General features: G+C 42.8%; 2 protein-coding genes across 7 annotated transcripts in view; one reads left to right on the forward strand and one right to left on the reverse strand.

The window, feature by feature from the left end:
• LOC136302166 (scaffold attachment factor B1-like) lies at positions 1-15,762 on the reverse strand. 5 transcript variants are annotated; one of them, XM_066205519.1, is made up of 21 exons: positions 15,662-15,762; positions 14,234-14,318; positions 12,746-12,810; positions 12,380-12,658; positions 11,204-11,266; positions 10,435-10,462; positions 8,987-9,488; positions 8,510-8,556; positions 7,915-8,015; positions 6,919-7,068; positions 6,724-6,824; positions 6,133-6,269; positions 5,516-5,604; positions 4,859-4,995; positions 3,989-4,282; positions 3,390-3,527; positions 2,620-2,659; positions 1,783-1,895; positions 883-995; positions 615-681; positions 1-463 (listed from the first exon to the last, which is right to left on the reverse strand). In XM_066205519.1, exons 1-21 carry the CDS (start codon positions 15,662-15,664, stop codon positions 337-339), a joined length of 2,679 nt encoding a protein of 892 aa, XP_066061616.1. In that variant the 5' UTR covers positions 15,665-15,762; the 3' UTR covers positions 1-336. The 5 variants fall into 5 exon arrangements, 4 of the variants coding, with proteins under 4 accessions (XP_066061616.1, XP_066061613.1, XP_066061614.1 ...); XM_066205516.1 differs by lacking the exon at positions 15,662-15,762 and adding an exon at positions 15,077-15,294; XM_066205517.1 differs by lacking the exons at positions 883-995; positions 15,662-15,762 and adding exons at positions 1,457-1,527; positions 15,077-15,293.
• Positions 15,670-26,816, forward strand: part of LOC136302164 (scaffold attachment factor B1-like) — a 19,261-nt gene continuing 8,114 nt past the window's right edge. Inside the window, exons 1-9 of one of the 2 annotated variants that reach the window (XM_066205514.1) lie at positions 15,670-15,941; positions 17,603-17,690; positions 18,632-18,696; positions 18,784-18,990; positions 21,052-21,114; positions 21,709-21,736; positions 22,637-23,138; positions 23,570-23,619; positions 26,567-26,667. In XM_066205514.1, coding sequence (XP_066061611.1) covers positions 15,753-15,941; positions 17,603-17,690; positions 18,632-18,696; positions 18,784-18,990; positions 21,052-21,114; positions 21,709-21,736; positions 22,637-23,138; positions 23,570-23,619; positions 26,567-26,667 — 1,293 coding nt within the window. In that variant the 5' untranslated portion in view covers positions 15,670-15,752. Of the gene's footprint in view, positions 15,942-17,602; positions 17,691-18,631; positions 18,697-18,783; positions 18,991-20,774; positions 20,882-21,051; positions 21,115-21,708; positions 21,737-22,636; positions 23,139-23,569; positions 23,620-26,566; positions 26,668-26,816 lie in introns of those variants that run through there. The other variant, XM_066205515.1, reaches the window with a different exon arrangement.

The raw sequence follows: 26,816 nt of genomic DNA on the forward strand, positions 1-26,816 counted from the left end.
TAGTAGCCATAAACCGATTTTATTATTTTTGAAAAATGGAATGTTTCACTTACAGAAACTTAAAAGCGATGTTTGACCAACACCATTTCCATTACAAACGAAAAAAAAAACAAACCAAACAACCAACCAAAAAAAACCAAAACAAAGTCAACAAACCCCAAACCAAGTTGACACAGTATTTGGCTACAGTGCAGCAGCAGTCTTGCTTTTTTTGTTGGGGGTATTTTTTTTGTTTTTTTGTTTAGAATCACAAACTGAAGGTGACCCTGGGTTAATAAAACTCACGACCACTGTCAGTGGCATTAATAAAATTACACCAATGTACAGCGAGCGCCGTCAGTAGCGGCGGCTGAAGCGCGGCTCACTCAGCCTGTTTGTCCTCTCGGGGCCTGCAAACACACCTGGGATCCCACTGCCCTGCAGCACCTGGCCCTGGCTCCCGGCTGGGGTGAAGCCTCCACGCCTGCAAACAATGCCACACACAGGGAAGTTCATACTCTGAAAGATGTTTCCTTATTTTGTTGGGTTTTCTTTTTTTTCCCTCCCAATCCAGCCTTTAAGTAGGTATTTTTCAGATCAAACGATTATAAAAACATTCTGACGGAGTTTCTTACCCTGATGTCCCTCCTCGAGTCATCCCATGGCCTGGTCCTGACTGACCAGGCATGCTTCTATCACCACCTGAATTCAAAAAGAGAAAAAAAGGGGAAAAAAAAAAAAAGAAAAAAAGAAAAATACAGGCTTTTGTGTTTCCCTGATGAAAATGTCACCTCGTTCCCAGAATTTCATTTGCTTTCTCAGTAATTTAACTACCACTAGAAGGTTCAGCAGCAGTAATTGACAGAAAAAAACCACGATCACACTGGTAAGCAGCAAGTGTACCTTGCCATCTCTCATGATCCCGTCCCATCACTCCTCCATCCACATTTCCCTGCCATGTACGATCTTGATGCCCCTCTAACTTTCGACCATGATCTCCCCAGTCACGTCCATCTCTTAAAAAAATAAAAGAACATCTTCTAGGTATGTCCCCTACCCACTGAGCAGCACAGGGTAAAGCCAAACACCATACCCCATGCCAAAGTGTGTTAAATGGTTAATCAAGCTGGAGCTGGAGCCACCCAATCACTGCGATCAGAACTGGTCAAAGAGAAACAATGAGAGACTTGCTGAACAGCATCCTTCACATAACAAAACTTGGCTTTTTTGATCCAGAGACATCATGGATACTGCAAAGGACTGAAATACTTGGGCACAGATCAGTTCATTGGCTGCCACTCCTCTGTCTGAAAATCATGCAGCTGGACTATGCCCAGCTTGATTAACTGGTTTAAAGAGAAACCACTACGATTCCAGGTGAGTCCAAGCTCTCTACCCCCACCAGTGCAGAGACTTCTCACTCAATTCCCTTTAAAACCTGAGCACTGGCCATGAATGAGACTTGTGTAGTCCTTACTGGGACATCTGGAAATCTCAGCTGTAGAAACAGACTGAAACTCCATATGTAGAAACAGACTGAAACTCCATCTGTAGAAATGAAAGTTATTTACAGGAGAACCGCAGTCAGGAGCTGAGCGAACTGAGCAGCTCTTTCCTCACTAGAGTTTCACTCTCCCAAGACATGTGGGAGCTACACGTGGCAATTCCCTGCTCCTCCAGATGCTCAGAGATCCAGAGAGAGGATTCACACTTGCCAAGCTGCTTACTGCTGTCACCCTTCAAAGGTTCGCTGAGGAAGTGTGAAGAGCCCCCAACGACTTCCCTGATTTGCCAGGCACTCACCGGGTTTGTGGGGGGATCCCTCTTCCCTCACTGATCCTCCTGTCGGAGCCGTAGCCCCCCCAGCTGTCCCGGGAGTGCCGCTCAGGCCCCCCGTGCCGCTCGTCTGGGTAGTGCTGGAAGGCAAACAGGACACACATGTGCTAAAACAATGCAAGTTTTCTCCCAGGATTGCAAAAACTTTGGCTTTTTGGATGTTATCTTTCTATGAGCTGTCAGAAAAAACTGTAGCTGTCGTGGTTTTTTTTTACAGGTTCACTCCAGGCATTTATTTTGTTTACTGGCATGGATTCCATGCCGTTCTCTGGTAGGAGAGCTCCTTTTTTTTGGTAAAGTTTTTTAAGGCTTACATTCTTGGCTTCAGATTTTTAACTTTTGCATAGAATATCTGCCTACTCCCTACCTCTCTTCAGAAAGGAAAGGTTTGGAATCCCATTGTGGCATTGATTTGCACATCTGTTTTTCTACAGCCTTGTTTTATTATGGCACCAGCTGTTTTATTTAGATAAATGTGAGAGAAGGCATCCTTTGCCAGCTAATTAAGTACAGAAGCTCTCTTAACACCTCAGATGGTCACCAAAAAGCTTTTAGTGCCACATATCAGCCTGAAAAGATACTCCCATCACTCAGAGATTTCCCCTTGCCTGTATCTGAGGCTACCACCCCAGCAATCAGGTAACCTAATAATTTACTTTATGTTCATTAGCACACAAAATTAGTTCTGCTTAAACATCTCAGCTGAAAGGACTGTGTTTGTGCTGTGTGCTCACTGTGTTCTTTCTGCTTTGGGGTCAGCTTGTTTTGGTTTTTAACTAAAGCAGTAATTTGGTTTTAACGCACCTGCCCATCCCGATCTGGAATTCCCCTTGAACAGTCTCTCCTGCAACAAAAATGAAAAGTTTCAGTTGAATCAACACAGTCATTATAATTCCAGTGTCTGCATTAAATAACACATGAAAAGTTAATCTTCCTTAGGCTGTACATCTGGATGCTAATGCTCAGTGGCAAGGTAATCAAAAGAGTTCTTGTCTCATAGCATAAAAAGAGATCAAAGCAACACCTATCACTGTCATATGGGTAAAAAAGGCACCACTGAGGATGACCAGGAACTCAGTGACACCAAGGGAGAATACTGAGGGAATGTACCAGTGTCTGAAATGAGTTACAAGCAAAAACAAACAGTACAGTTTTCACCAGGGATCCTTTGAGAGCAAACAGAAGTCTCAATGGCACCACGCAAAAAATATTTTTTCCATTCTGTGGCACTAAAAACCTGCATTAGCCAGGCTGCAAAGATGAAAATAGGGCAAGTTTTAAAGCAAAAGGGAATGGCTAAATCTTCGGGGTTCAGAAAGCAGACTTCCATCAGGAAGTATCTCCATCAACATCATGGCAGACTACAACAGGACTTGGCTAATAATCTTTATGCAGCCTCTTTCTGGTATGTCACTTAGCCACGGAAACAGAGGACTGCAAGCATGCGTGTAATTAGACATGAGAAACGCACAAGAGTGGTTTCTTTTACTCTGCTGACACCATTCAAGCCACAAGACAACACCAAATTTTGCTGAAGGCAGAGGAAGAAGAAGAAGAGGCAGTGCCTTGCCCACCTGTCCAGGCAGTGATCCTGGTAGCGGCCGCGGTCCCTGTGGTCGAAGTCGTGGAAGCGATCCTGCCGCCCGAAGTCCGAGTGGTAGCGGTCCTCCAGCGCCAGCCGCTTCGCCTCGGGCCAGTACGGGTCATCCCGCCTGCACAGGGCCACGTCAGCTGCAATCCCACAGCCAGCTCCCCCCTCTCCTGCTCTCTCAAACCTCATTCAACCCATTAATTAAAAATCTATGTGTGTTAAGCAGGAGTCACATTGTGGTTTCTGAAAAAATTTGGTTTACTGAAACCTCCCTAATTTCGGCACATGCTGACATCAGAAGAGAATGAGTATCTTTCCCACTACCACTTAGAGATGAAACACACAAGTTACTACTCTTGGTCATCCCTCTTTGGGAAATGAGAGTAGACCAGAACAGTGCTTACAAGTGTGCAAGCACAGCTTTTGCTCTTCTTCAAATTGCTATTAGTGTTAAAAGCAGCACATAAGGAGCCTTTCAGCTGTGAGCTCCCATGACTGCCTTATCCAGAGTGCTCCCCATTTCCACTGGCTCCCAGAGGGGATTGGCTGAGCAGTTTGGAGCCCCCCTGCCCTGCTCCTCACCTGCTGTCAGGATCATAAGGCCTCCTCATGGCAGATCTCCGCTCCTGCTCGTAGCGCAGCTGCTCCTGCTGGCGTCGCAGCTCTTCCCTCTCCCTCTGGATTCGCTCCTGTTCCCGTCTCCTTTCCTGCTCTATGTGCATCCTTTCCCTCTCCAGCCTCTCCCTCTCCAAGCGCTCTCTGTCCAAGCGCTGCCGTTGGAATTCCAGCCGCTCCCGCTCCCTCTGGAGCCTCTGCCTCTCATCCCGCTCGTGAATGGCTGCAAGGCGCTGCTCCCGGTCTCGCCTCTCTCTCTCTCTAATTTAAAAGAAACATTTGGTTTTTAATTGAGACTCTTCAGTCCAAGCTTTACTGTCTCTTTGTTTTGGGTGGGGTTTCTTGTTTGGTTTTGCCTTTTTTTAAAAAAAATTTCCTATGTTCTCCCCCCCTTCTTCCCAATTAAGTAACAGCTTAGGCGGAAACAAAAAACTCCATACAAATGACAGAAGCAAAGGTGAGAATTCTGCATAAGTAACACAGTATCTAGTCTGAAGAAGCTTTCAGAGAGCACTGCACATCCGAAGACAGAAATCTGACCTACAAAAAGTATTTACAAGCTTCTGAGGAAAAAAAAAATCAAGGAAATTCAAATTCAGTCAAGCGGAACACAAAGCCTGAAAGCACCTACAGAAGTCTCATGAGAACATTGATTTCAGCAATAAAAGCCTCCAACACTTGGCATTATGTTTGTCCTAGCAGTAATTAAAATGAAATCAATCTGAGATATCCCTGTTGGAGGGTCAGCACAGCACTGCTTTGAAGCCTGTTCAGAACACAAAGCAGGTAAGGGACTGAAAAATGCCATTTAAAGTTTAGAGGGATCTGGGAACTCACCGGCGCCTCTCCGTTTCCCTGATTTCTCTCTCCCTCTGCCTCTGCCGTTCCCGTTCCCGCTGCTCCTTGATTTTATCAAAGGATAAAATATCCTGCTTCTCCTTGCTCTCCGATTTGCGGTCCTGGCTTTTTGTGCTCTGAGATGAATCAGAACAATGCATGAGCTGAACACGGTGCATTTCCAGCTATAACTCAGAGGCAAATACCTACACTAGGTCAACCTGAACAAAACAGGCTACCCTCCCTTTCCCAGAGGTAAACAACAATGGAATTCCAGGGAAAAGTACCCAGAATTTGACCAGAACTTCTAAATATTACAAATAAATACTAGGGGAACACAACCTGACTTGCACCAATTTCAAACAACATACAGCAGGAACGTTCCAAGCTCAGGGAAACACATCATCCTAACACCATTTTCATATTGCAACGCACATGAAAAGTGCATTCTTTCACTAGGTCAGCAGTAAAAAAAGTATAAAAAAGGTGAAACAGAAACACTTCCCCTCTGCCACATCATTAACACACTGATGCTTTCCAGAAAGTGATAAAAAGATAATTGTACCAAGGTGCAAGACTAAAATCCTTCATCTCTGAGCACATAAATCTATTTGACGCCTATTTTTACACAAAAGCTTCTCTGGAGGTTGGCCTTACCCTCTCTTTTGATGCAGAGGTTTTCACACTAATAACTGGCTCTCCTTTAGATTTATCCATTACCACTGTCCTTTCGGTTCCTCGACTTGCTAGAAAACAAAATAGAGCCAAAAATAAATGGTACAACAATTCTTCCAAGATTCAAAACTGTGAAGGTACTAAATAGTATAAAAGCTGTTTCAATGAGGTTTTTAATAACATATGGATCTTATTTATGATTTAAATAGCTTGCCAAGATTTGGCCAACTTGAGGATGGAGGCAGTAAATTTATCACAAAATTACAGCAGTATTGTCTGGCAGGGATGACAGCTAAAAGAATATAAACTAAATTTTTTTCTCCTGTCCACAAAATATATCCTATGCCACAGCTAAAATAAAAAAAAAGCCCAAAAAGGGACATAGCCACACACAATGTCAGGTCTAAACCCAGTGACAGTTCCATAAAAATGATGGAAACTGTGTTCTACACTATTAGAAATTGAAGTCAAAATTTTCAAGGTGTTTTCTGATGTTTGTGTCAGTTTCACTAAGTAAGCCTCCTTTTACTGAATTATCAATCACATCTAATGATATACAAGTATCCTTGAAAACATTTCTGAAAGACAGCCAGCATCACCTGATTTGCTTGCCCTGGATCTATCAGAAGATCCAGTCTTTTGTTCATCCTTTTCTTTTCCTTCTTTTTCATCTTTTTCTGATTTCTTAGCATCATCTTTTTTCTCGATCTTCTCCTCCTTCTTAATACCAACAGACCTACAAAAGGCAGGAGAACAAAATGCATCTTTCAAAAGCAACAAACCACTTGAAAACCCAGTGTTGGAAGCATCACTCACTAACCAGACACTCAGTCTACCAGAAAGACAGACTGAATCGTAGACGTATTTGTCAGCTAAAACAAGAGTCCAAGACAGAGTCAGATCGGACTGGTAAAAATAATGGTTTACCTAAAAATAATTTGATTTAGTATCTCCTGATACAGTTAACAAGCTTGTATACTAACATTGAAGAGCTTTGCACTTCTGAACAGAGGATTAGTTAAGATGCCCTTACTACTGTAAAACATCAACTTTCCAAGCATTGTTCCTATTTCAAATGCAGGATGAAACATTAAATCAAGATTTATTACAGTTACTGTTCAACTTGTTTACCCAGCTGTATTTGAAATGAGTGGTGTTTAAATATCAAAAAATACAAAACAACACTTTACTTCTCAGATTTGGACTCTGCAGAATGGTGCCTGTCTTTTTCCTTCCTTGTTTCACCTTCCTTTTTGTCCAAAGGCTTTTTTCCTGCTGGTTCATTTTTTGCCTAGAAATTCAGCCAGAAATAATTACATAGTCAGAGACAAGAGATTAAAAGTGCATGCTTTTGATTACACTGCCATGAAATAACTGCCACTCACCTTTTCCACAGAAATCATTTTACCATGCAGCTCTGTTCTGTGGAGGTGATTAATACACTTGGTGGCCTCCTCAGATGTTGACATTGTCACAAAGCCGTAGCAGCGAGCGCCAGGACTGCGAGCATTTGTCACCACCTTTGCACCAACCACCTTTGGGAAAAAACAAAATATTCTGTGTCTGTTGGTCTGTCACTAAATAAATTCTAACTTAATCACCATTTCTTAGAACAGTTTGGATAGGAAAGGACTTTTTAAAAAGCCATTCAGTTCAATCAATCCCCTGTCACAGGCAGGGACATCTTTAATAATGCAGCTCAGAAAATTCATCTTCAAGTTGCTGAGCAGGTCAGGAGCTTAAGGCAGATATATACAGAGAAGGGAGAGTGGTACTGTAAAAACCAGAATAAAATTGAATAAACAAAACTACTACCACGTTCTCTTTCCTTACAGGATATCTGTGCCCACAGATGGCAATCTCTGACAGGCAGTGGCACTTAGTGACATAAACAACGTTTAATATTACATTCAGAAAAGTGTTTGGCAGAAGGGGAGATGGTCACACAGAGGGTTCCCCCCCACAGCTTCTGCTCTTGTATCCTAGCAGGCACTGCAAAACAAGTGGAAGCCTACCCTCAGAGACTGGATTTCTCCAGAGAACATCCCTAGAAATGGAATTATTTAAAACCACGTCAACTATTGCTGGACACTCAAGGCATGATTAGACTACTACATGATGATCTACCAGTCTCTCCTGTCAAGAACTGCCTCATTCTCACAGGTACCTGCACAGATTTTGCAAACTCTATCTCTGCTCCCACCCCTCCCTTTTAATCCCCTTTATTGAACTGAGCTCCTTTCAGATACAGAGTTTCCAAAACCACACAAAGTTAAGAACTCAGCCTGCCCGGTTATTCACAAGGGAAAGTAAGAGCTAAATTTCAGTTCAGTCTTTTAAACTGACAGAATTGTTTGTTAATTTACATATCCACTACGTACCTTTCCATATTTGCTGAAAAGATTCTTCAAATCTGTAGCTCTAGTGGATGAGGAAAGTCCACTAACCCACAAATTTCTGCCAGAACCACTCCCCACACGGCCTGGGGCACAAAAAAGCCAAACATAAAATACCACGTAAAACACAAATGCAGCAATGCAAAATTAAGAGTCCTAAACCCCCCCATATATTTCCTTCATAAAACTCTTCCACTGCAATTTTAATTCTAGCTCTTCCATTCATTCTTAAAATCAAACTGCAGGCTACACACTGTAGCCTGCAAAAATGAACATCTGAAATCCATAGTTCACGTGCATTTGAACAGCCTTAATGAGTCTGTAGCTACAGATTTCCTGTACTTCAATCCCTTTTAGGAGAATTACAAAGTATCCAATGTTAATTCACAAGAAAGACTTCTTATTTAAGACAAATCCCAGCTGTTTGTTAATAGTGCTGACAGAAGTTACAAGGAATTGATACTTTAAAGATAAATTTTGAAGGGATGTGTAACAACTGCACTAAGAGTTCACTGAAATAACAGTTCTCCTTTTTACTTCACATTCTTTGTACATAAAAAACCTCCAAGCATACACCTACCTTTCTCATCTTTTGCAATTGCCTTTGTATCTTTGTCTTCAACAGGGCTAAAGAAAAACATTACATTATTCAAGAGATCATATGCAAAAAGAATATTAATTCTAGACAGCACAACTAAAATTGGATACCTACCAGTAAATTAGTTCCAAAATAAACGCTATTATTGGCAAATTTCTAGAAGAGTGTCAGGAAATAGGGATTTGTAACCCTAAACGGACAATTCGGTTTTGCAGATGACAGAAATAAGAGTAATTTGGGGAAAACAACCTTTGAAGGTTGAGGAAGGAAAAGAAATCAAACCCATTGTTCTTAAGGAAAAAAAAAATACATCTACACATGGAGAAATAAAAGAGACCTTTAGGAATAGGCTACAATTTCATCAGTCTCGGAGGCCAATTGAAGGAAACAGCTTATTCGCGTCACTTAAGGACCAACGATAAAAGATAGCATCTGGTCTAGAACGGAGAAAAAACAAACCTCTTTTTCTGATCACCGCCCTCACTGGCTGAGGACTCTTTAGTGGCAGGGGAAGATTCCTCAGAATTAGCTTTGTCTTCTGCTCTCTTGCCATCTTCTTTGCTATCTCTGGCTTCGGCACCTGCGCCTTTCTCCGCTGTCTCCCCACTAGAGGCTTCCAGGCCTTGGGAGCGTTTGCTACTCTGATCGCTTAGGGTCTCTACCACTACACCTTCAGAGTCCGGGGCCTCTTCCTCGGGGCTCTGTTCACTTGTCTCCCCTTTCGCTACCACTAAACGCTTTGCTTCCTTCCTTGCCAAAGCTTGGGCCGATTTGCTGTCCAAAGCTAAAGCATCTTCCTCCAGCTGAGCGGCAGCGAGAGCGTCCTCTTCCTCAGCCAGCCTCTTGCCTGGCCCCGCGTTACTGGCTTCCTGCGCACGCGGCCGCTCCGCTTCGGGAGGTTCTTCGTTAAGTAGCTCAGATTTACAAGTTTCCCCCAAAATGTCGAGTATTTTCTCATTTTCTACGGATTTAACAGGAATAGAATGGCACAAGATTTAATCACCAGGGAAATACAGCAATCACAAATGTGGAACTGGCAATGGCTGCCACACTAACACCAAGAGAACTGCTAAGCTACACAGAGATTGGAAAACCCTAGTGTACACAGTGTTACGCCTACCACGCTAACTGCTCTCTCACACACTGCCAAATCAGCCCTACCACCTCAACAGGCAAGAAAAATGCCCCCACAGATTTAACAAAAAACTTCAGGCTCAGCCTTCATATTCTTCAGCAAATCGTTCAGCTCTGTTTCTTCTCTAGTTAGCTTCCAGAGTCCGAGATGCTTAACTGAACGTATCAAGGCACTGAGAGTTCAATTTTCCAAATTCCTGTGAAGTTCCTTTAGCAGAGACAGTCCAACATGAGAACTGGGCATCTTCTGATAATGCTGAGTGTGTTTGCAGTCCAGAAAGCGAGTTGGATCTGTAGCAAATTCCTGTGATGGCAGCGTGGTCCTTCTTCTGAAGTCCAGTCACTGTTTAATTTCTGTTCTGCACCAGAGCTTTGCACTGCCTACACTCCTGTATTTCTATTTATTCACAGAACCACTGTACAGTGTGATATCACAAGATCTGTTTTCAGAACCTTTACATCTTTAAGGCTCGTTCCTTAACTTCACTCTGCAGTAACAGTTCTAGGGAACCATTTCATGGTATCAAACACATTTTCCAAGGGTGGTTATTCACAGATCTGGTGATATGACTGGGTTTCCAATCTCTATGACCCTGCATGACCTGGATTTTCCACCATAATAACGTACACTACAGTAATGCATTAAAAAAAAAAGAACCATAAAAACCAAACAGGGACGCAAAAAGCCTAAATGAAGAATGAAACTGTTTAAATGCCCAGGATTTTTTTTCATTAAAAAAAAATCAAAGTAACCAAACAAAATCAAACAGTACCTGGCTCCAATGGTAACTCTTCGAGTTCCTGTAGTGAAAAAGATTTTAAAAAGGAGAAATATCACTATTTCATAAGCAAGATGCTATTCTGAATGACAGCTCTTAACCACCCATTACAGAAGAGTATTCAGTGAAAGCATTACTATAATTAAGGCTATTTCAGCTTTGAAAACATTGAATTTAAATTAATTTCTCAGAAGGTTTAAGATTAGTTTTTAACATCCTCCGAGTTCTATGAAGTCTGAGAACTTTAACACCTCTCAAATTCAGCCACCTGTTGAACGCGTGGTACACCTTCACATGGGTAAATAATAAATGCAAGCAGCACAGAGGAAAGCTTATCTTCATGTTACCCTTCTGTACCCTGTGTTTTTCTAAGTCTCCTTTCTGCAAACAGGATCAACAGAAACACCAGCTTTAGGAATGGACAGTTCCAGCTTTCTTCTCACCATGGCGTTTGGACATTTTTAATGGGAGTTAAACACAATGTAACGCACTGAGCTGGTATTTACATCAGATGGAAGGAATTCAATCCACCACCAAACACAGTGCAATATATAAATCATAAATAAATATATATATGTACGAATATATATGTGAGCTGATAGAGATTTCAGTCTTTGTCTTCATGAGTAAATTAAAAGGCATTAACTCCTACTCTGCAGAGTAAGAATGCACCCCCTCTACACACACAGTTTCAACACACAGTATTATACAGCATATTTTATGGGGTTTTTTTGTTTGTAAAGAAAAACTGGCTCCCATTTACCTTTATTACGGTTAAATCTGATGAAGAAGCATCTAAACTGTTCCCAACATCTTCAAACTCTACCTTTAAAAAATAAATGGGAGACATCTTGTTATCTATGAAGGAATATTGTGAGTGAAACCTGAATGAGAAACTGAAAATTTGTATTTGCGCTGACAGCTGTTATCCAACAAACACATCCAGTATCCAAAGCAACCACTAATGGTAAAAACTGAGTGATAACCCCTGGGACTTGTCCTGATCGCCACTGACTGAATAAACTCTCTCATTATCTCCTAACTATGATGGTCACATCACAAAAACCTTTTAAGTGTAGGGATTCCAACAGGAAAATTTCTCTGGTTTGCATCCCTGTCGCTTACAGCAACAACACACAGCCAAAAAACCTACAGGGCTTGATAATTATTTCTTTCACTGATAAATGCAGATCATAGGAGCTGACCTGGCCTCAAGACATTTACTCTCTCAAAAACCTCCCTTTTTCTGAGTATTTCCATTTGACTTGTGTAGGACAGGGATATGCCTGGGGATAGAGGGCCAAGCTTATTTCTGCAGCTTTAGAAAAGAACCACACAACTTTAGAACCTCAAGTCAATGTGGACACACAACAAAGTGCACTAGCCCCCCATTAGATGAGGCAGAAATAACTTTTTTCAAATGTTTTGTTGTATATTTTAGGAGGTAAAACACTTGATTTTGGGGGAAGGGATTATCCTCTTGCCCAGTGTCAATAGCCAGATGAACACAGAGAGCCAATATAAAAATAGTTCCAGCAACTGAGTAACTGCAAGACCCTACCTTAGCAGAAAAATAACCTTGAATATAATTTCGTGAATGGTGCTGCTCAGTTGAGAAATAAGCTACACTATTTGTAGGCCTCATATACTCTCTACAATAAAGATGTGAAAATAAGAATAATATATATAATTAATAGGGTGAAGCAGAATTCAAAGCATGATTACAAACAAACCCTCTGTAAACTGCTAGTAATACAATCACATGTACGAACATCATTTAAGTATTTTTAAAATTAAGACTTGTTAAGCAACAGCCATAAGAACCAGTACAGTCCCAAATTTTCCCAAGTACTCTTTTGCCACCACTGTGCTATTTAATTAATAAATAAATAAGTTTTAAAAAGAAAACTCTGATTCCGCACACATAAGAGATGCATACCATCACTATTGGTATTTCTCTTGATTCTTCTTTAATTCCTGAAAATTGTGGGGATGCCTCCAAGTTACCTACAGCATACTCAGTGGGCTGATCTGGAAGTTCTTTCACTTCTGCATCAGCATTTTCTTTACTATCAGACAGCGAGTCAAGAATATTATGGGCACTGTAATCATCTCCACAATCTACTGCATTGCCATTATCTATTTCAGCTTCATCTAACACACTAATATCCATCATGTCAATATCCTGCAAGTTATCGAAACTTGCTTCAATATCGTCCTGTGGAAAGAAAAAAAGCACATGTCACAGTCAGGGTGACTGGAGAGGCATCTGCCACCAGCCCCCTGCAAACCCAGCCCCCTGTACCTGCCCATCTCCAGAATCCTCCTCCAGGCCGTTGTCCTCCACTCCCTCTTCGTCTGGCCTACGTCCTAACAACACCATCATCATTAGAATGAAAACAGAAATTAGAGTTGTGCCCTTTAAGCTTTTCTTTTTCACCAGAGTTGGTATTCCCTTCATTTTTCTCCCTGTTTCCTACAGCTGTTTGTTACCACGCCAGTAAGTGACAAACGTGCCACAGTCCCACACCTGGCAGGAGCTCAAGCTCTGTGACCTCCCCAGAACATTTGGCTCAGCTCAGGTTGCAGCAATTTATTCCCTCAACCTTTAATTTCCTTTCTAGACGTTTACTAGAAGAGAAAAAAACCCAACCAACCAAAATGCAGCAAAAAATAATGAAAAAAACCCCCACCCCACTCTACCTGTGTTACTGCAGTGCTCTGTCCACTAGATGGATGTGAATTATCCCAACTGGCATTACTGAGAACACTACACCAGCTTCAGCACCAAAGAGCAGTTCCTCAAACTCTGAGCTAAGCAGCTGTTTAATCTTTAATGAATTTTATTTTCCTCAAAAACTACAAGCACATTACAACTAAAAAATGAGAGGGGCTTTAGAGCCAAGAGGAACATTGCATGTATTTCCATCCCAACACTAAAAGTGTTGTAACAGTATCAGGTGTTTTTCTGAGACCAGAAAATACAAATGATTCCAAAGATCTCTTTCACCCAGAGTTGTGACATTTACCCTCTATTTGGTCGATTTCACATTTTAGCCTGCAAGAACTGCACCATCACCCCAAATCAGATGTAATGGCAAAAAATCAAACAAATTAGCTGGCAAAACACTCGAGTTTTACCTCACAAATTTACACTTTGTGTAAACCAAATCTAGTAATGAAAACACTCTCTCTAAATTATTTATTTTGCTCACCTCCAATACAAACTTTTAAACGCTATTTGCTTACAAAATAAGATCCAGTTCTGCTAATTAACTAATTTTAGAAAACCAGTAAATTATTTTCTGAAAATAAAGATTATGTAAGACTGTCTCACCACTACAAAAACCAAGCATACAGCCTTGAAAACATATCAGACTTCAAAAATCGATTAAAAACTTTATTTTCTGGGAAGGAAACTGCAACTCCTATCAGCTATGAAGCATAACACTACATAACTTATTTTGCACTTGTTAGAAACTCTGCATTTCTACATAAAAGGTATTAATAACATTGATGCTGCTTCAGTGTTACTTGGTTATTCTTAATAAAAAATTTCAGGGAACTCTGAAAACAAACCAACAGGTCCTTCAACATTTCCTGTCTTATTAAACCACATTAAATTCTCAGAAGAAATGACTGCTAAGCTGAATATTATATCACCCATCCCTAGAAACCTGAGCACAAATGTGGGGAAAAGTACCACTAACAAAAAAAAGACTGTGAAGGTACCACTTCAGTAGTGAAAAACTCAAGGATGATAAGGTAGCAAGTGTCTCTATGTGCTCTGTACCTTTGCTGGTTCTTTTTGGAGTTTTCTTCATATTTTCCGAAATCATTGGAATTTCATCAGGATTCCCTCCTTCCTCCTCAATAGCCTAACAGGGGCAAAAGAGAAAACCAGATATAAAAACACACATTAAAAAAAAATTCATTTGTACATTTTGGTTGAGTTTAAGAGCTGGGCACCAGAGGCTGAAAAATTCCAAACCGTGAATCAGCAACTTGGATACACAAATGAAAGCACGCAGGGGGCAATAACATGTTGGTGTAAGGTTTCGGGAAAGCAGTCAGCAAAAAAAAAAGCCAATCCCACAGCATTTGTGACCGTGCACAGACAAACGAGTTGCTGTGGCAAGAATAAAAACCTCGGCTCTGGGACACAGCAAGCAGCAGCTCAGAGAAGGGGTTCTGCATGGTGTTAACACACGAATGTTGTGATGAGGACACAGCGAACGGGCGGTAGCTGGATTGCCAGAAAAACATCAGCACGCAGCAAGAAGCCCGACAGACAGCGTACAGAACTGTAAATCCAGGAACTCAGACAACAGCAGAAAAGTGTGGTGCACGAAGCTAGAAATACTCCACCGAGTGCTGGAATCGGAGCGGGACTCGGTGACACTCCGTGACAGCGACAGTCCCAGGGCGAGCCTGGGACGGCGCAATGCGGGCCCAGCCTCGGCGGGCACCGAACGCTCGCACTGATCCCGGCGGGCCCGGCCGCAGCCCCGGCCCCGCCGCCCGCCCCGGCCCCGCCGCTCTTTGGCGCCATTTTCCTCAGCGGTGCCCGCCGGGCCGGGGTCGCAGCCGCTACACCCGTCCCTGAGGCAGCCTCAGCGCGTCCGCCCGCTCCCACCTTCCTCAGCCGCTCCATGAGGACGCTCTTGTTCCCGCCGCTGTCCAAGTTGCGGTGCCGGAGCTCGGCCCGCAGGTCTATCACGCGCAGCTCGCTCAGCGGCCGCCGCCGGCTTTCAGCCTCCGAAGCGGGGGCGCCAGGCCCGGCCAGGGACGCAGACTCCCCCAGGCCGGCCGGTGAGTGACTCTCCGCCATGGGCCGCGGTTCGGACTCGGGGCGAGGCGGGGGGGAAAGCGCGGCGGGAGCGCCGCGGCCGCAGCACAAAATGGAGGAGACCCGGGGCGCAGCGGACGGCCAGGGGGCGGGAAAGGGAGGGACGTGAAGCGCGCATGCGCACCGGGGCCCGGGCAGGCTGCGCGCGCCGCGGCGCCGCCGACTCCGGAGCGGCGGTGACGTCACGAGACCAGCCGGCCCCCGCGCCCCCCTGCGCATGCGCGACAGTTCGCGAGCCGTCCTTGGACGCGGGCGACGCCGTTGGCGACTGCGCGGGGCGATTCTCCCGCCAGGCCCCGCCTTCCCCGTCCCGCCCGCGCCTGCGCACAGCGCGCTTTGTTCCCCCTCCCCTCGGCGCGTCTCGCTCCCCACCATTTTGTGCGGTGATCGCCAGGTTCGTTGCTGGGTTGTGCCGTGTTCTCCTGCGCGTTCGGGCTCGAGGCGAAGTATCGAAGGGGCCTTGATGGCGGAGAGTCAATCAGCGGCCGGACTGGGGGATTTCACATCCCTTGGTGTGGCCGCGGCGTTTGGTTCGGAACCTGAAACCCGGCGGCTGAGCGAGCTGCGAGTCATCGACCTGCGGGCTGAGCTCAAGCGGCGTAACCTGGACAGCGGCGGCAACAAGAGCGTCCTCATGGAGCGGCTGAGGAAGGTGAGGCGAAGCGCGGCGGGGGCAGGCGGGGGGAGCGGCGTGCGGCCATCCGGGTCCTTTGTCTGGGGCGCTCTCGGCGCGTGCGCGCTCGGGCCCCGGGCCTGGAGCGGGGCCGCCCTGAGGGGAGCGGGGCTGCCCTGAGGGGAGCGGGGCTCCGCTGCTGCTGCCGGGCACCCGCGGGCTGTTGTTGGGCCCCGGCATGTTTCCTCTGCTCCCGCCGCTGCAGAGCCGTTGCCTTCGCGCTGTTTCACGACACCGCTTTGAGGTTTGGGCGCCCGTCCCGCCTCCCGCGCTCCATCGCTGCTCTGGGGCACGGCTCAGGTTGCAGTGGACGGAATGTGAGATGGGCCCGGCCTTCCGTCCCTGCCTGACCCCGACGTCCGCGCGTCCTTCCCCGACTTACTCTCCCGTTCCCCTGACACACGTACCCCTTTTCCTTATCTCTCTTCGTGCTTCCTTTCTGTGTTTCTTTGCTACTGTTCATAGCATTGGTAAAGTTGGAAGGGATCACAGTGGGTCATCTTCTCCAGCAGCGTTTTGTCCTAGAGCCTATGGTTCAGGATTTTGTCCAGACAGTTCTTGAATATGTCCCGAGACAGACTCCACACCCTCTCTGGGCAGTCTGTTCCAGTGCGTGCTCACTAGCACTGTAAAGAATTTTATCCTCCTATTTAGGTGGAACTTTCTGTGCATCAGTTTCTGCCCTAATGCTTAGTACCACCACACTTGACCCGACTATCTCTCCGACCTCTCTGGAATGTATTCCCACAGACTTCCATGAGGCCAGGACAGCGTGGTCAACCCTTTTATGGGTTCTAACAGACCTGCACACTGGGGAGAAAACTCATGCACCTGAGCTCCTGTAAGAGTCTCTCCCAGTTTTATACCGTTAACGTGCTTATCTGCAGAGCAGGGAGCTTTGCTCCCCAGCTATAGCTTGATTTGCCTGTGGGGATGTGTTGCACCCTATTATTTAGCATTTCTGACAGGTGATACAGCTGTCTGGCTGCATGACCTGAACTAAGGAGAGACACCAATGTTTTTCTCTGAAAAATCCTTTAAAATGCAGTTGTGGTGAAACCCTGGCAGGCAGCCAAGCACCACATGGCCACTCATTCAGGATGGGGGCTAGAAGTGGAAGGGTAAGAGGGAGAGTAAACTTGTGGGGTTGTGATAAAGACAGGTTTATAACCTTAAGAAATGTAAGGGTTAAAAGATAAAAAAAGACTAACATAGATGAAGGGAATTAATAAAGCACACAAGAGAAACAAGCAATGTGAAGGAAAAGAACTCCTTGCTGTCAGCCAACTCAATGATGCTGAGCCAGACCCCAGGTAATGGCAGCCCCACTAGCATCCACCAGTTTTATTGCTGAGCCCACCCTCTGGTCTGGAATATCCCTTTGGGCAGCTGTGCAGCTGTGTCCATTCCCAGTTCCTTGTGCCCCCTTCTCACTGTGGGGCAGAGTGCGAAACAAGAAAGGCCTTGACACTGTGTAAGCCCTGCTCAGCAGTACCCAAAACATCCCTCTGTTCCCAGCTTAACCTCAAACCACAGCCCCCTGTCAGCTGCTGTGAAGAGAATTAACTGCCCCGTCCAAAGCCAGTGCAAATGCACACCAGCAAATAATGCAGTGGATCTCATCCCGCTGTCTCCAACAGGCCATTGAGGAGGAGGGAGGTGATCCTGATGAAATTCCTGTGGCCTCAGAGCTGACTACAAAGAGAATGCCAAAAAGAACTAGCAAAGGTACAGTGTCTGGACACTTGTAGTTCCGCTGTTTGCATGGCACTAGAATTTGCCGTACAAACTTGTTTTCTGCTGTTGAATTGCTCTAATCAAAAAATAAATAGCTTTTTACCGTGTGGAAAATGGTAGAACTCTCTTGCATTAATGAGCAGTAGCAACTTTAAATGATAATGTGACACCTCACTGATTTATTAACAAGTCTCGAAACTTGAACATGAAACTGTAAATTGCAGGTGTTTCTGTATTTGTGACCATGGGTAGAATTGTGTCAGGTACAGAGCAAGCAGCTGCAGCATAAGCTGCCATGGAAAGTCTTTATAATTACAATTTAATTATACTTAAGCTGTAACTATTTTTAATTGTACATTGCTTCAAAATATTTAATATTGTATATGCCATTTTACATGAGTTGCTCATAGCTGGTTCTTAAAAATACTTTCTGATGAGAAATAGACTATTAAGGTGCTTCTTTTAAGACAGTGGCTAAAAATAGAAAAAGAGCTGCTGCCTTTGAATAGCAGTAGGAGTTTGGGGGTGACAGATGTGCAGAAATGTGATTTGTACGTCCAAGATCTTGAAAGTGAACACTAATTCTTAAATCCCTTTAATTAAGGGAGGTGTTTTCGTAAGAATCTTAAGGTGTTGCTTTTAAATGGATTACCCAGAGGCTGTTGCATCTTTTTAGGTATCAAAGTGTTGTGCAATGAGACTGGCTTTAGAATAATACTGTAGCTTTTAAAAAATACTGTGCTGCTTGTAGTCCCTACTGCTGGCTTTTGTGGGGTGAGGTGACCTCAACTGTATCCATAGAGACCCAGACTTCTGTATCAGCCTCTTGGCTATTACTTGTAACAAGCTGAGTGTTCAACAAATAGTTCACCAAAGCTTAAACATATTACAAAATGTAGTGCTACATCTCACTGCAGTGATACTGTTTTTAGGAAGAAAGCCGGAAGAAGAAGGTGTAGAAGACAATGGTCTGGAAGAAAACTCCAGAGATGGGCAGGTAAGTCAAAACATGATTGCAGTTACCGAGCATGTGCATCATGTATAACCTGCAATAAATACACGTTTACCCCTTTTCTCTCTGTAGGAGGATATTGAAGCAAACCTGGATACCTTGCAGGATATTGACATGATGGATATAAGTGTATTGGATGAAGCTGAAATAGATAACAGCAGTGCTGTAGACTGTGGAGAAGATTATAGTCCTGACAATATTCTCGATTCTCTGTCCGATAATAAAGATAATGTCGAAGCAGAAATGAAAGAACTTCCTGATCAGCTAACAGAAAATGAGGTAAGTGAGTAGAGGTTTTTGCAGATTTTCAAAAAATATTTAATAGGGATATGGGCACATAAACAAGGCATTTCAGTCCAGTAGAATATATGACCTGAATGTAATCTCGATTCTTTTCCCCATTTACAGCTCTCATGTCCTACTCTCATAAACAGTGAATATTCTTGGGGTTTGAAATGTTCTCAGTAGATGAGTCACCATCTTCCTTACCTTGCAGTATCATCTTTGCTTGCTGTGAAAGGAGCCTGGAATTCAAAATGCTGTATTAGTTTCTGTATTCCCTTTTCCTGTTTATATCTGTGTTAAAGTGTATATATGCATACATTTAGCCGTCTAGGTATTTATATATGTGGGGAGAGAGAAAAATAATTTTTCAACTCAGGTAATTTGGATATTTTTTCTGCAGAAATAATGCTCTGGTTTAAGGAAATTGTGTTCTATTTTTTCACAGGTATTGATAAAAGAAGAACTTAGCATATTGCCCTGTTCTGTAATTGCCAGGGTTTTGACTTAGTTTTGAGGGCAGCTTGCAGAAAGCACAGGGTTATCCATATGTCACATTCACTCCCCAAATATTATCTTTCTTGAATCCTTGTGGGTTTGGTTTTTTTTGTTTTGTTTTTTTTAGGCTTTTCATTCACCAAACTGAACATATTCTCCTTTGCCATCTGCATATGTGCTTCAACTCCTTATCATTTACCTTCCGTCACCTGAAAAGGGAGATTTTCTCAAAGCCTTTGTGTTTGATTAGTTTGTCACTGCCACAGGAAAGCCAAGACCCTTGGCCCACAGAGTGCCAGCATCCTGTTCTGGGGACCCTTCACTGGGCAGTCCCCTGGATCAGAAAGTGGCTCCAGTGCCCTGGGAAGGTCCACACAGTCAGAGCACAGGAGAGACACCTGTCCCAGGTCTCCTCAGTTAAATGCAGGCACTGGTGGTGCCCTTGAAGGACTCACACTGAACCCTTTATGGAATAACACCATTAATATAATAGAAAATTACAACTGGTTAAGGTTCCAGGATTGCTGGTGGTTGTATCTGCAAAAAAACCCCACCATATTAACCAGTTAAATTCCTAACAGAAGCTGGCTGGAGTTCATCATTCATCATGCCTGTAGTACAGTTCTTATCCACCAGACATCCCTAAAGGGGAAAAGACAGGTTCAGACTGTTGCAGTGGAGCCTTCCCTAACTTGTCCCCACTTTTAACTTACTTTTATACTATTTTTACATTTAGGTGGAGCTTGAGTGACTCTGGTTGTACGTCCTGTTCAGTGGGGGGTGGTTGTGCCTTGGAGGTGGGTGACATCAGTGTGACATCTGAGGTGACCTTTGGCACAGAGCTGTGCATTCTGCTGGTTCAACAGCAAGAAATCTTTCTTCTCCTTTAGTTGACAGCTGCTCTGTGGCTTATTAGCTAAAAGGGACTGCTGAGTCCCCCCTCTTGCAGGGATTTCAGCAGAGCCTGGCTGTAGTCTTTGCACCCCAACAGACCGAACAAACACAAAGGCTTGGAGAGAATGTCCCTTTTCAATGACTCTGAACAGAGTCATTGCAACAGTATCTCCTTCACCTGAAAGGCAAATTTTGTGCTGTTCTGTAAATTGACCTCATGTAACCAATGAGTTATGGTTGTATCTTACCCTCAGCTGGTTAAAGAGGAAAGATTTTTGGGATATATTTTCAGTTTGGAAGAGTGTAAACCTAAGTCAGCTTCATTTCTAACTTGTTTTTTTTTCATTTAGAAACTAAAGTTAAAAAGTGGGAAAGGGAAAAACACGTTCAGTAACCACAGAAATATGAAATAAGACTCTAAGAATAACTTTGAAATAGACAATGTCCTCTTGAAATTAAAATGAAAAATAATTGGAGAAAGATATTTAAATACCAGGTATGTTTACACGTTGCTCCTCATTTTGGGGTCACACTCTGAAGTAGCAATGGAGATCTGTCAAAAACTAAAACATTTCTGGTTTTCTTGAAAAGGAAAGTTAAATACAGATGTATTCTTCTTAAGCTACTTTGGTAAGAAATGCTTTCATTCCTTTCTTATTCTTTTAGGAAGATTATGATGAAATTGAAAACAATTTAGAAGCATCCTCTTCTGATTTAATTGAAATGAAGGTAAACTGAAAATGTAGCTGTATTTTGTAGCTGTATGTTGTATTATTAGTATTTACTCTGTTCTCATTCTACAAAAAAGAAAATGTGACTGTAATATGAAATTGTAACAGAATCCAAGACAATCATGACCTTGCTCAGCACTGTGTGTGAATTGAGGATTGTCCTGTGGTTTTTTCCCTACTTTTCAGTCACCTCTCAAGATTTCCTTCAGTTTATGGCAGATAAAAAGGGTCTTGCACTGCTGGTTTCTTCTCTCTCCCACGATTGTATGAAGTAGTTATATAGACTGAGGTTTGTTTTTTACTCTGTAGTTGGTGTGGTGGTACACAGAGATACTTTATTAATCTGTTCATAATTCAGAGTTATTTGGGAGAAGGCAGTTGTGGCTGATATTTTGATTTGGATTTAATGTGCCAGAAAAGTTACCTATATAAAATACTCATTTCCAGTGGATGGTGAAAATAAGAGCTAAATGTAGTAGATGAATTTGTTCAGTTTTTAATTTTGGGATTGGGCAGGGAGTTGTTACTTTATTCTGTGTTAGAAAATACATTTTATAAAAACCTCATTCTGTGGTCTTTTCTTCCTAAACAGAAAATGGAGAAGCTACACCTGGAGCCAGGTACTGTTAAAGAAAAACATATTCCTGTCTTTTCAACTAATACTTTTTAAACCATTAACTATTAAAAAACCCAAGCAAACAAACATAATTTGCATTATTTTTATAATGGACAATCCAGATCATGCAGGGTCATAGAGATTGGAAACCCAATCATATCCCCAGATCTGTGAAGTGATGCTTGAAATACTTCCAGTGAAATGAAATGGTTTAAAAACCTGTTATACTACATAAATGGATTTAGAGAAGTTTATTCACAGTTTTAAAAGCTAAATATTCTACTTGTAAACAGATCTTGTGATATTGCACACACCTTAACTCTGTTACTAAGTAGAGAGCAGTGAAAGCAGTAAAAAGATATTGTAGGGCATTAAAATGTAAAGATTAGTTACTGGATACAGAAGAAAGAAGAGAGTTTCTTCATGGAAATTTCATAAAGATACTTTTCCCTTTCTGGACTGCAAACACACTCATGCACCATCAGAAGATGCCCAGTTCTCATGTTGGACTGTCTCTGCTAAAAGAATTTCACAGAAATTTAAAAATTGAACTCTCAGTGCCTTGATACGTTCAGTTAAGCATCTCGGACTCTGGAAGCTAACTAGAGAAGAAACAGAGCTGAACGATTTGCTGAAGAATATGAAGGCTGAGCCTGAAGTTTTTTGTTAAATCTGTGGGGGCATTTTTCTTGCCTGTTGAGGTGGTAGGGCTGATTTGGCAGTGTGTGAGAGAGCAGTTAGCGTGGTAGGCGTAACACTGTGTACACTAGGGTTTTCCAATCTCTGTGTAGCTTAGCAGTTCTCTTGGTGTTAGTGTGGCAGCCATTGCCAGTTCCACATTTGTGATTGCTGTATTTCCCTGGTGATTAAATCTTGTGCCATTCTATTCCTGTTAAATCCGTAGAAAATGAGAAAATACTCGACATTTTGGGGGAAACTTGTAAATCTGAGCTACTTAACGAAGAACCTCCCGAAGCGGAGCGGCCGCGTGCGCAGGAAGCCAGTAACGCGGGGCCAGGCAAGAGGCTGGCTGAGGAAGAGGACGCTCTCGCTGCCGCTCAGCTGGAGGAAGATGCTTTAGCTTTGGACAGCAAATCGGCCCAAGCTTTGGCAAGGAAGGAAGCAAAGCGTTTAGTGGTAGCGAAAGGGGAGACAAGTGAACAGAGCCCCGAGGAAGAGGCCCCGGACTCTGAAGGTGTAGTGGTAGAGACCCTAAGCGATCAGAGTAGCAAACGCTCCCAAGGCCTGGAAGCCTCTAGTGGGGAGACAGCGGAGAAAGGCGCAGGTGCCGAAGCCAGAGATAGCAAAGAAGATGGCAAGAGAGCAGAAGACAAAGCTAATTCTGAGGAATCTTCCCCTGCCACTAAAGAGTCCTCAGCCAGTGAGGGCGGTGATCAGAAAAAGAGGTTTGTTTTTTCTCCGTTCTAGACCAGATGCTATCTTTTATCGTTGGTCCTTAAGTGACGCGAATAAGCTGTTTCCTTCAATTGGCCTCCGAGACTGATGAAATTGTAGCCTATTCCTAAAGGTCTCTTTTATTTCTCCATGTGCAGATGTATTTTTATTTTTTTAAAACACAGTGGGTTTGATTTCTTTCCTTCATCAACCTTCAAAGGTTGTTTTCCCAAATTACTCTTATTTGTAAACATCTTCTTAATGTAAGTCTGTTTAAGAATCTGACTTCATTATTTCTTGTCAGATTTCTTAAATCCAGTATGCAAAGGTGTGTTTTCATTTGCAACATATTTTCTGGTAGGTATTTAATTTTAGCTTTTTTCATAGTTTATATTTAGTCACTTTTCTTTCTGACTTGAATAATGTGGTGTTTTGTCTTTAGCCCTGTTGAGGAGGACAGAGATACAAAGATAATCTCAAAAGATGAGAAAGGTATGTGTGTTTTCAGATGTAAAGCTTCAGTGATTGCTTGGATAGCTGTTTGTTTTGGATGGGTTATTTCACTAAAAAGTGATTGCAATCTATGCGGTTGTTAAATAGCATAAATTCTCCCCTTTCTGCATTTTCTTGTTAATGTCAGAATAAGTATTTTCCTCTTATGCATTTTTTTCAGAACATGTGCATTGCACTGCTGTGTTTGTATCTTGATTTTTAAAGGTCAATGTTAATACATGGCAATTATGTCTTTTTTGGCACTGGAGATGCCCACTAACAGCTGTTAGTGAGTCAATAACCTTATGCAATTGTGTTTGCTTTACTATACACTTGGAATTCTCCTTCCCATCTTCTGTTTTGCTGAAGTAATTTGACATCCAGTATTTACATATCTAAATGCCACAAATATTACAGCTTAGCGTTGTCTTGAAATTACATTGATTTTATTCAATCTTTGTCCACACAGATCCTATCTATGGGGCAAATATGCATCATAGGGAAGAAGAAAATATTTTGCTCAGTGTCAGATGCCTTCATACTTCTGGCTTTTAATATACCAGGCAGCTGAGTCTTTGCAGCTCACCCCACTTCTCTGTTCTCTTCTGCCTGCCCAGGGCAGAAAATTTAGATCTGTCTGTTACCATTCTTCTTACATGCGTCTGGCAGGTACTTCAGCACTTTTAAATGTGGAAGTCCCAGCAATTCCTGTAAAAATCAAGAAGCTCGTTTTGAGGTCTGACAGCCAACAGGACAGGATGAATTGGATTGGTTTTAATTGGGTTTTATGACCCAGAATCACCTCCCTGTCAGCTGCTTTTTCCAAGATCCTGGGTTACACCTGTTTGCACCAGCTGCTTGACCTCCTTTGTTAGGGTCAATTTACCTCTTGCTTCCAGTCTGTAATCTCGAGTTCTCTTATTTCAGAATATTTCAAGTTTTCTGTATGTGGTGTCCTTCACCTAAGGACTTGATTGTCTTATTTTTGTGGACTGAGAAAACCCTTCCCTGAGTTTGTTTTCAGAGCAGCCTTCAGGAACATGGGTGTCTTAAACCACCTTGCAGCTGCATCCCTCTCTCCAGTGGATGTGCTGTGTTCCATAACAGTTGTTTTATTCATGTTTTGACTTAGTGAACAGCAGTGGTGAGAGGGAGCTGCCTGACTGTGTAACATTCTCTGCATGCAGAGCAAAGTGGCTGAGCCAGAAGGAACCTAAAACAGTACCTACAAGTCAGTTCTGACTCATGGATTGTTACTTGCTCACCTGTATGAAAGGATTTTATTTAGGATGAAGTCTATTCCATATTTCATGCAATAATTGTGAAAACTGTCAACAAGAGTGCAGAAAAATTAATTTATGAGCTCATCCTGGTGGATTTTGGCTGTTAAAGGATGCACATCTGAAAAGTATCTCCAGTGTTGATGGTTGGCTCCCAGTACCTGCATTGTTCCTGTTTCTAACTTAAATATTTTCAAGTCCCAGTATTTCTTTGTCTTAAAAGTGCAGAACCGTTGCAGGAACGCTTTTTAAAGTCTCATGGGAGGGCAAAACCTGGAGACATTAAGACTGATCAATGCTTAATAAAAAAGGACTTGAACACGGTTTTAAAAATCTTTAAAAACTCATTTGTAGAATAGCAGAAAAGCACTTTCTTCTTTCTCCAGGATTCCGGTGCCAGAGTTAACTGTAGGTGCTAATTTTTAAATTGTAGAGATGTGTGGAGTAAAAGCATCAAAGCCTTTGGCTCAGCTTTTTAAAACACCAAGACAGTGCATCTCCCATGTATTTGTGTGCATGACTTACCTTTGTCCATGCACTTCTGAGATAAATGATGGCAGGTGTGTACTCACCTTTATACAATAAAAACTGGGTATGGGTGTTTTTGTAGAGATTGATTAAAATCACTGCATCCTTCCCTAGGAAAGCTGTGTAAATATTAATAACTGTGTTCTCAGTTACTTGTGCCAGTGACTGAAATTATTAGGAAGTAGAAGATGGAAAGGCACCCAAATAAAACAGCATTTTTGAAAGGTTCTGGGAAAAATGACTTCCCTCAATGAAAGAGGTTTGGTAAAATTCCATGTATCACCAAAAAAATCCAAAACAGAAGTATTATAAGCAGGGAGCTGGAGTAAAACCCATCCACTGTGGTCTTGGAACTGCCCAGACTGACAGAAGGACAGTACAGACATTTCAAAGGAGACTGGGAACAGTGTCCTTGTGTGTGTGCCTCGTGCAGACACTGAACCTTGGAGTTCAGTTCACTCTTGAATCACTTGTTGGGTGTTCAGACTTGGCAAGTTCATCAGCATTTATTAAATCACCTTTGTAGCTGAGATGCAGAGTTGGGCAGGTGTTCTGCAATTCTTGCATGGTTAAAGCAGGCCAGGTCTTTCCTAACTCCTGCAGCTGAGGTCAGACTGTATCCCAGCTGTGGATCTGTGTGGGCAGAAACAGAAATTTCCTTGGTTTATTGGTGGTGAATGGCTTTCCTTGAGAGGAATTCTGCATCCCATCAGCATTCCCTTGAACATAAGATAAAAAGGCAAGACACGAGCACATATGGGGTGCAGACACGGTTCCTACAACTCCTGCAGGGCTTCTGTCTTCTGTAAGTTACTGGGATCTATCCTGGCACGTTTTGAAGGACCTCAGTTAATTCAGAGGTGCCCTAATCCTGTTGCTTTCTTGAAGAATGATATAAAATACTTCTGTATCAAAACTCGCAGTTCCACTCAAATTTTTGGACTTGTAACGCTCCTTACCTTCAGCAAAGTAAATCGTGGGAGGAGAATATCACACAATGCATTTCCCTTGCTCTGTGATTTTAAAAAATTTAAGATTTGTGATCCTGCTCTGTTGTAATTCACAAAACAATTCCAGTAATTAATGCCAATAATTAGGTTTTGGGGTATGTTTTGGTTTTGTCTGTTTTTTCCAACTAGGTCGCAGTGCTAGCGGTTCTGGTAGAAACTTTTGGGTGAGTGGATTGGCTTCCACCACCAGAGCTACAGATCTGAAGAATCTGTTTAGCAAATATGGGAAGGTAAGAGGTTATTTTTGTTGGTTTGGGTTTTTTTATTTTGTTACTTGGTTTGTTTGCACAGGTTTGTTTGAAACTGTTAATAAGACTTTCATCACTGAAAGTACCCATGAAAGGAATCCAATTATCAAAAATATTGTGGGATATCAAGG

Source organism: Chamaea fasciata, unplaced genomic scaffold (genome assembly GCF_029207755.1).
Source record: "Chamaea fasciata isolate MVZ Bird 193981 ecotype frontalis unplaced genomic scaffold, bChaFas1.0.hap1 SCAF_28, whole genome shotgun sequence".
In the NCBI taxonomy this organism is placed as follows: domain Eukaryota; kingdom Metazoa; phylum Chordata; class Aves; order Passeriformes; family Sylviidae; genus Chamaea; species Chamaea fasciata.

What these genes read in the sequence shown, in the direction of transcription:
- LOC136302166 (XM_066205516.1), bottom strand. Translation starts at nt 15,271, where the DNA reads ATGGCGGAGAGTCACTCACCGGCCGGCCTGGGGGAGTCTGCGTCCCTG. An exon ending in AAATGATTTCTGTGGAAAAG is followed by an intron (nt 6,825 to 6,918) that starts GTGAGTGGCAGT and finishes CTGAATTTCTAG; the next exon opens with GCAAAAAATGAACCAGCAGG. An exon ending in CCTTATGATCCTGACAGCAG is followed by an intron (nt 3,528 to 3,988) that starts GTGAGGAGCAGG and finishes GGCCCTGTGCAG; the next exon opens with GCGGGATGACCCGTACTGGC.